This window comes from Amaranthus tricolor, chromosome 6 (genome assembly GCF_026212465.1).
Source record: "Amaranthus tricolor cultivar Red isolate AtriRed21 chromosome 6, ASM2621246v1, whole genome shotgun sequence".
Taxonomy (NCBI): Eukaryota; Viridiplantae; Streptophyta; class Magnoliopsida; order Caryophyllales; family Amaranthaceae; genus Amaranthus; species Amaranthus tricolor.
In genome coordinates, this window is record NC_080052.1 from 8213561 (window position 1) to 8223031 (window position 9471).

Consider the following 9471-nt stretch of genomic DNA (forward strand, 5'->3'; position numbering starts at 1 on the left):
ATCTTGAATTCTATTCTCTTCTAACAGCCTCCTTTCCTAAGCCCACCTTGTTATCAAAAATAATAATTTAATACTGATTAATGATGTTGAAAATGATTGATGATTAGTTCCTCAGAGTTAATAAAATGAATAAGGCGCGGCACATTTGTAAAAGCCCTAACGGGAAGCTCTTAAGTCTTAAACCACCATTGACGACCGTAAGTTTTCTTCTTCGTCCACTCTTGCTTTTTTTCCGCTCTTTTGTTAGGATGGCTTTAAAGATTTTGATGTTGGCTACTGAAACGGAACATTGCCGCCGGCGATCTACGAACAAAGTTACTTTATTGTGTTGCGTAACTACGGGACAAATGTTACACAAAAATGAAATTCGATTCAAGGGAAATGAAATTTTAATTTATTATTTCGGAAACTTACAAAGCCAAATTTTACCCCATGTAATGTTGTCTAAATACATGTTTTGGTATGGTGTGGGGTCTTTGTGAGTTGGGGGTAGTTTTTTAGAACAGTGATCGGTGACAATATCTTTAAACTACTAATATAATGTCCGTGTCAATGGCTAACGAGTCAAATTGGATTAGGGTTCGAGGCGCATACGGGGCATTGTGACATCCCAAATTAGAATTTGTAGCAAATTTGGAGGGATAGAGGGAGTATATATTAGTAATGGTGCAGATGTGATTATATTGTAAAGTTTTGCTTGAATTCTGTTATTGAGAGTATGTTTCTTTGGCAGGTTGGTGCGTGACAAGAAATTTTGAGCTTCTGATTGTATGATTTACATGTTATTGCAATGGATTTTTCACCATTCAAGCTAGATATTGATGAGCTTATAAAAGAGTTTGCCGAGGTATGTCGATAACAGTGCTATATAGTTTGGTCGTTGGATATAACTGCTGAAAATTGGTCTTTCTTCATTGTCTTTTTATTCCTACATGCTTTATTCTTTGTTGGATTAATTTTCTTTCACATGGTCTATATCTACACAATAAGCTTCATTATGTGCTTTGCTTATCTTGCACATACTGCTCCCGTCTTGTTCTTGTATATTTGGAGTTCACATTGTATTTTGCCTTGGCAACTAGTAATAAGTTTGTTTCTGTGCAGGGAGAGCTTCAATCTTTTTCGGACATGAAACGATTATGGCTTGAACGAAAGTTTTCTTACATATTTGAGGCTCAACCTTCTACCAGTGTCATCATATTTATGCAAATTTTGTACAGCCATACGATAAGTAATGTACCATTTGATTCTTTTTCTTGTTTTGTTGTATAGTTCGTTCATGGATACTTTCTTCTTGTTTGTTTATAAGGTGAACTTTTTAATGATCCTTGAATGTATCAGTATTTTCTTCATTTTTAGAATCACCTTTATTTGAATTCAATTACTATTTCCACTTAATAGGAGTATATGTTAAATAGCTGACTTGTAAGAGAAATGGCTGATAAGCATATTATTCTTGATATCATACATATACGTTTTTTACTGCTTGTTATTGGTTCCATTTTGAAGTTTGAATTTGTGACGTTTTTGTTGACTATCTATGGTCAGCCTTTGAATCCTGGTAATATCAATATAATACTGAAGTGCATTATGTTTATGTGTTTTCCCCTGTGGGTTAGCTTCATATGGTATTTCTGGGATAAGGATTATCTTTTGGATATAAGAGAATGGTCTAGGAGTATGTGATGTTACTTGTTACTCCAGAAGAAAAATAATTTTCATGTATCTGAGATTCTGAGTATTCTTCTTCGGTCAGTGTGTTGCTAATAAGTGAAGTGGCTGGTGGCCGGTGTTCTCTCATTTTTTGATAGTTGAAGGCGTATAGGTCAGTTGTTCTTGACAACTAGATCTGTAATTTTTATTTTCCATCATCCCTGTTCAGATTAAATTAAGGACTTAGTCATGGAGTTCTCATTGATATCCTCAGCTGTCTATATAAGAGACAGCTTGTGGGCCTCCTTCACAGCTCCACTGTTCCCTTTTAACTTATACTCTGTATTTAGGTCTTTAGGTCTTTAGGAAGAGAGTATATGTGGCCTCAATCAATTTAATTTTTTGTAATAATGTATCCAAAAACCACTTTTCCATTTCTTATTACCACTTGTACTATATTCATAACAAGTTGTTGCTAGCCATCTTATCAAGATACTACATTTATAAGAAAAATGGCAAGGACACATTTTGATAGCTTTGAATAAACCATTTTTTTCTACATAGTTGGTAGAATTATCTTTTCAACCCAACACAATGGAATCTTGTGATGTAATTGGAATTTTTATAGAAATGTTACTATTTGTCATGTAATGAACTTGGTCGAAGGAGGAAAGAGATGATTATCACTTGGTGGCGTGATTTTGTAGTCAACTTGGTGAAAGGAGAAAGGAGATGATTGGAACTTGGCAGCATGATTTTGCATTCTTAGCTCTAGTGGTCAAGTTAGCTTGTTCTACTCAAAAGAGCCATGCCTGGATCTAGGTAGAACTGTAGATTGGGTAACTTTAAATATTTTGTGGAAATTAAATCTGGAAACGAGTAATTACTGGAACTCCTATGGGTTAGATTTGGATAGGATCATAGGTTGAGAGCACAGACAAGCAGGTCTTTTTTCAAAAGAGTGCGATTCATTGGTATGGAGATCATAGGTGATATGATGGCTGACTAAGAAAGTAAACGAATATATTTGTGAAATGTGTGTCCAGTTTCCAAATCCACATTGCTTCGGAAAGACCCAAGCAACTGAAAGGAAGCGAATAAATTTGGATAGGATCATAGGATGAGAGCACAGACCAATATTTTTGATGTGGTATTGCCTCTTATCAGCTAACAAGTCTAGAACCCTGGTAGCTAATGGTCGGCCCTGTTTGATTTCTGTGGTTGACTGTTTATGTCTGACTTCAAATCTGTCTTATTTGTTGCGAGAATTCTTACAATCTGTCCCTCTGCCATCTTATGCAGGTTACATGATCTGCACTAATTCTTTATCTCAGAGATTAGGTGCCCTTTATGTCCTCTATTGTCTGTATGAGACACAACCATTTAAGCCTCCGTTCAAGATATATCTATCTCTTGGTATGATTTTTCTTTTTTCTGCTCTGTCTGTAATTTTCAAATGCAGAGTTATCCAAATGCATGTCTATCCCTTAAATAAGTATATTCTGCTGTTTAGATGACAGATCATGAAGATTTATCTTCCTCCTGTTATGAGTTTGCTTTTTCAGATTGCTATTAACTTGTCATCATCTGCATGTTAAATATATTCCTTATTATTGGTACTGTGAAAGGAACTAATTTTCTTCAAGGGCGTTGTTGTCTGTTGAAAGATAATAAAGCTTTCTTGTCTGTGGCATTGTCAAATATAAAAATTTTACATAGAAACAAGCAAAAAGTATGGAAATAAATTTTATTGAGAATTTGTGGGATTGCAAGTGCCTACCAAGTCTTTTGATTTCTCTTTCAATGACTAGTGTTTACCTACAATGTTTTGTAGAAGGGTGGTGATGTGTTTATTTATGACTTGTACATCTCAAAACCGACATTGTTTGGTAGTAGGTAGGTGATGATGTCTTTTTTGTCTTAATCCATCGCAAACCTCTTAAAATTCTTGAAACAATCTCCTTTATATAGAGGAGTTCTAACTGAAAAAATAGGAAAAAGATTAAATTCTACCCAACTATCTAAACGTCTGTCCCATAGTTTGATATTTTCTTCAAATAAAAGAAAATTTTGACATCACTAATTTTTGAAAATTTTGGCGTCTACTTAAATAGCATTGATCTCTTTTTTCTTTTACTCTCCAGCAAATTGTTGAACATATAAGTTATTCTGAAAATAAAGTTAACCTCGATTACTGGTGTTATATGAAACATCTATTTTATTCTACAGACTTGGCGCTAGTTTTTTTTTTTTGTAGTAGTTGCTTCTAAGGTATATATCTTTCACCTTCATTATATTTTTGATCGTCCTGATTGATGAACAGGAGAGTTACGAAACCTGAAAGCTCTGGTTGTAAATACGAAACAAAAGGGAATTAAAGTAGTATCTGTTATCGTCAAAAGGATGCTGGAGAAGAATGCGTTCTTGTTTGGTTTTGTAAACATAAATGATTATGCTGGGAATGAGAGGAACAAGGAGGTTGTAAATGTGCAGAATGCTCGCATAAAGAAGATGCAGGAAATGTATGTCACGTTTTAAGTTAAGTTAAACAATTAACTTGGTTCAGTTTGTGATTATTTTTAGCATGCTGCTTCGTTTTGTAGATTGTTAAGCAATACTGAGATCGAGCAGTATCTCCACATGGACATGGTATGTTATGTACATTTATTTGGAAAGAAATGAATCAATGATCTCCCATTTGTTTTACCGCTACCCCATCTGAAGTAAATGGGTTCATACTTTTGGGAAGCTAGGTTTCTTGATGAAGTTTTTTAGACACATACTCCAATTGCGTTTTTTTATCGCCATTTTTTATAATTGGAGCAAAACATATCCATAAAACACCGACCACGCATGACTGATATCTCATTATCTTGATGAAATTCATTGAAAAGCATCTTTTGAGTCACTAATGAATCACCTTGGGGAGGTCTTTTTGGTTTTTCTTTTAAACTGTAAATATCTTATCTAGAAAAAACTGGAGCTAAAACTGGAGTTTCTGCTTCTAATTTTCTTCGCGTACAAGCTTATTGGAGTATGTGGTATAGGAAATTTTTACGAGAACAGTCGCAGCGTTGTTATTATATCATTATGTACTCCAAACATTAATTGGAGTGGTCATAAGTCCTCACTTTATAGAGGGTGTCTTTCAATATGGGTCCTATTCACACCAACTAGTTAAGAAATTTTAAACCTCTTCTTTAACCCCGCTCCCTATTCCTTTCTTCCATCTCAATTTCAAATTTTCACCATGACTATCACGAAATAAGGGACTGTTGGGAATTATTGGGAAAGCTAGAGAAAAACTATGGAAATAAACTAGAAGAGATATAAAGTGAGAGATGTTTACTTGCTTTCTTACTTGAAAATGAGTACTAAACACCCTTTATATAGGAAAAAAAGATGCAAAATAATAATTACAACTATTGAACAGTCAAACATTTGGCCTTTGTTCATGTACTCTTATTAATCTAGACTTATTGATAAACTTAATAAATGAGGGTGACTAAAATGAGTATAAAGCACCTTTTACAATGCGGTTGATATCGCCATAGTTACTAGTTAAACCCGAAAATCCTCTTATCTCTTGCAAATTTTAAGGAACTGTCCAACTCATCATTGCTATTACTTTCTCGAAATACTACCACACCTTTAGCCAAAACAACATGGCTCAATAAATTTTGTTGTGGCCTTCGTGGGTTCGAAAAGTGGTCTTGTAGACATTCTCTTTTCAAACTCAAATTTGATGATAACCAGATTTCAAATTCAACTTTTGAAAAGGGATGGGATTCTTGTCAATTATATATTACATGTCAGGTACAATTTCCTTGAATTAGGCCCTATAATTCACGCAAAACCTCCATGAACAATCGGTTTTTTTAACCAGTAACATCGGGATAGAGAAAGGGTTTTGAGAAGTTGGATGATTCCAACTTGTAGCATATCTTCCACCAACCGCTTAATCTTCTCTTTTTGATTTTGAAGATATTGGTGTGGGCGTACACTCGTAGGATTAGAGCCTTCTTTGATGATACCGCTTCTTTTAAAGGCTTAAGGATCCCTTGTACCGAATTCTCCTAAGCTAGACTTCTCTCTTCTTTCACCTTACATAGTTCAATCAGAACGACACCGCCACCACCAACCTTTTTAATTGTCTACATCATAGCTTTCAAAGTTATTTGGGTTCTCCATTGGTCTCCCCTCAAAATGACTTGCCCCCTTCTGATGGAACTATATCATCGGCAATTTCCAATTGGTCTCAATGGTTCCATCTTTGTCAACCATTCGATCCCAAGATGATATTTGAATGGGTAACTCTAAGGGAATAAAATTTTCTGTGATGCAAAGGGCTCTCAAATATAACTCCACCTCCTTACAAATTCCACCCCCTTTCAAACCTCGCCAGTCCCTAAAGTGACTCCACTTCACTTTCCTGCTTCACAATCAGCAATCAACTACCCACCTTCATGACTACGAAAATGGCGAAGTATAAACTCCTTCAACTTCTTCCAACTAGTAATCTAATTTTTCTTGTTTTCCTACTGGTACCACAAGAGTGCCTTACCATTAAGTAGTAAAATTCAAAGCACCTATCTGCTCTCAAAATCTATAAATATGGGTCTTCATCAAAAATAGGAAATTCCAAACGCCTAAATTTCTAGTTCACCCATCACCGCCTTAGCCATTGTTCTCCATTTTCTCTCCAAAAAATGTTTGAAGGTTATTAGGACTTCGAATCCACCACTCTCCAAAATAACCCGGATGCGTTGGACATGATTTCCTACTTACCCCAGGCCCCACCAGACCCCTGCTCTTTCCCATTCTCATGGCTATCTGAGTTTTCGGATCTTATTGTTGTGGTTTCAGTAGTGAGGAAAGCCTGGGTTCTGATTTCGTCTTGTTTTTTTATGAGTGTTTCATTGGTTTGGTTTTGTTTATTGACTACTTTAAAATGGAACTCCTCATAATAAGCAACCATATCTTGAGAACAATCTTCCAGTGAGTTTTTGAATGCAGGCTTTGATTCCTGAGATTTGTCATTCTCCTCCAACACATCAAGTCTGTTGGTTTGACAAGGTGACATGATCTTTTTGCTCTGATACCAGTATTATGGTGGTGCTGCATATCAAACAAGAAAAATAAGTCCTAACAAGAATAAGAAGTACAAAAGAATGGAATGAAAACAGAGAAGAATAGAGAGAATGGAACTCTTGTATTAGAGGGGCTCCCTTGAGCTCTTATAGTGGCTCAGTAACTCCCAAGTTGTTCTACAAGCATGAATATACCTTTCCTCCCCTAATTGCTTATAACAGTTTCAACCTAGAATACTCTTGCAACAACTTCTTACAGCTTAGCGAATTATTAATGGAAGTAATAAAAAGATTTCTTTCTCTTGAACAAATTGCATAACAGAATTTAGAGCTTAGATTTCCTTCCTTGTCCTTCTAGAATATACGTACTTGAGTGTTGGTGGTACCTCCCCTACCATGACAGGAGCATATCATCAGATTATGGTTATGTCTTGCGCTAAGCTTGTCACTCATTTGGGAGTGATTCAGGCCTCTCAAATGCATATGAACTTTTCTCTGTATTTCTGTTATCCATTCTTTTGTATCTCATCTTCACCATTTTTATTCATACTGTCTGAATAGTAGTTGCTGGTTTCTGAGTACAGTTGGAGGCTGATGTTTCACATATGGATGGTTTTGCGCAGGGATGAAGAAAAACTAGAGGAGAGGAAAGGCTCTAACGGTCGCTGCCTTTTATTTATTTTTTTTTTAACAAAAAGGGACGACTATGGTTACTACTTGTTATGGTGTGTGGGAGGAAGGGTCCGGAAGTTGGTAATTGTGATGATACCTCTGTAGTGATTATTGTGGACAATATCATGGTGTAAAGTGGAAGGGACGAGAAGAGGGTTTGGGTATCACAGTGAGGGTGTGAAGGATGACATGTGAATGGAAGGGTTTTGTTGAGGTGGCAGTGGGTTGAAGGGAAGTAGGGAAGCTGGTTATTAGGAACCTCCAAAACTGAGACTGTTTGAAAAAGGATGAGAATAGCTGGGAGTATGGTATGAAACTTTCCTTAAAAATTGTAATTCAAGATTGTAATTAACTTCATCAATTAGTTGAAAAAACGGATTCTTTTCTTTCTTTGCTTCCTTTTTCTGCCACGTTTTAAACTTGCTTGTAATGGTCAGTGGGTTGGAGAGAAGCAGGGAAAATAGTTCTTAGGAACCTCCAAAACTGAGACTGCTAGAAGGTTGAGAATAGTTGGGAGTATCGTGTGTAATTTTCCTTAAAAAATTGTACTTCAAGATTGTAATTAACCTGATTAACTAGCTGAAAAAAGGGTTCTTTCCTTTCTTTGCTTCATTTTTCTACCGCATTTTGAACTTGCTTGTAATGGTAATCATGTTTGATAAAAGGAACGCCTGAACCCTTTTCTTCTGTGAGAGCAATTTTTTTACTGCTGATCCATATCTTGATAACTCATAGTGTAACAGGGCACAGAACTTGACCTAGAAGCGCTCATGAAAATGTCTAAAGAATATGCAGGCATTAAAAGTCTAGCCATTAGAGGTATTTTTTTCACTTGTTTCTTCCAGTTGCTTTACAATCGTGATGATTCAGTGAGATTTTACATTCTGTTTTATTATCTTAAATTGTTATTGTTTTTTCACTTCTTTGTGTCTTGGATGTTTTACACTCTTTGTTTGTCTTTTACGGTTCTTGATATAATTGCTGATTTACAAATTTATTTTTTGTTTCTTATAAAGAGGCTAGCCAGGTAGTTGATGTCAGAAACATAGAGCATATAGCTGATGATAGGCCGACAGTAGGAGATGAAGTGCAAAAGATAACTGAGGAGTGGGGTAACCAAAAGGCAATGTTCTCTCAGCTTACTGGAACAGACCAGCATGTTGTTGCATCTCATCCCGAGAGGAAAGAGATTCACGACGAGCAACCGATACTACTCTCTGCTGCCGAACAACAGCAAAGTGATGATGAACGGCAGCAAATTGCTTTTATGGACCTTCTCATGGGTGACGAATCGCCAATAGTTAATCGGAATGCTCCATGTGCACCAGCTGAGCAGCAGCCATTGCCTGAAGATGAGGAGCTCGATGATGACGAATACGCCAAAGATCTGGAGAATCAATTAGATGATGACTGGGAATACTGAATAATTTACACTTCTGGGAAGTAGGAATTTTTTACAGGTGAACTCAACAGAGTCCAATTTTGAGCAGTTATTGTGTACAGTACAGAGTAACATAAATTTTGTTTGTACCCGGTTTTTACAGAATATGGATTTGCTCATTTCTGTACTTGTGCAGTTATGAAAATTTGAAAAAACTAAGACCATTTAACTAAAAAAAGTCAAAAATCAAGCTTTGGATAAACTTTAATTTCAAAATAAGCGTGCTTGCCTCCAAAGCTAGGTCTGGATGTACTCGTTACAATTAGCGAACCATTTATGTGCTGAATTTTAAGGTAAGTGTTTGTTTGTTGTTAGTAATAGTAAACAGAGACATTGGTCAAAAAGTCAACATATGTGTTCGCTTTACTAACAGCGAATCAAGATGTTGACTGTTTTTGACCAAAGTCTCTATTCACCGTTAATAACAACGAACTAACACGGCCATAAATACAAGAACACTCTTTCCTCATTTCGCCCAAACTTCAAACCCTAAGCTCTAAATTCATAAAAATCTCCCTCTTGTTTTCACCATTAAAGCAACTTCATTTTTTGATTTGATCTCATCATTTTTCACGTTTTTACAACTTATTAGATCTGTCAGCTTCAACATTGTGT

At 35.9% G+C, this 9471-nt stretch overlaps 1 protein-coding gene across 5 annotated transcripts in view; it reads left to right on the forward strand.

The window, feature by feature from the left end:
* Positions 1-9471, forward strand: part of LOC130816056 (uncharacterized) — a 15735-nt gene extending 6264 nt beyond the window's left edge. For 2 of the 5 annotated variants that reach the window (XM_057682633.1, XM_057682631.1), the window contains exons 2-9: positions 108-197; positions 734-847; positions 1105-1231; positions 2956-3069; positions 3977-4175; positions 4257-4302; positions 8159-8234; positions 8432-9471. In XM_057682633.1, the coding sequence (XP_057538616.1) occupies positions 791-847; positions 1105-1231; positions 2956-3069; positions 3977-4175; positions 4257-4302; positions 8159-8234; positions 8432-8838 (1026 nt within the window). In that variant the 5' untranslated portion in view covers positions 108-197; positions 734-790 and the 3' untranslated portion in view covers positions 8839-9471. Of the gene's footprint in view, positions 1-107; positions 198-733; positions 848-1102; positions 1237-2955; positions 3070-3976; positions 4176-4256; positions 4303-8158; positions 8235-8431 lie in introns of those variants that run through there. The other 3 variants (XM_057682632.1, XM_057682630.1, XM_057682634.1) reach the window with 2 other exon arrangements.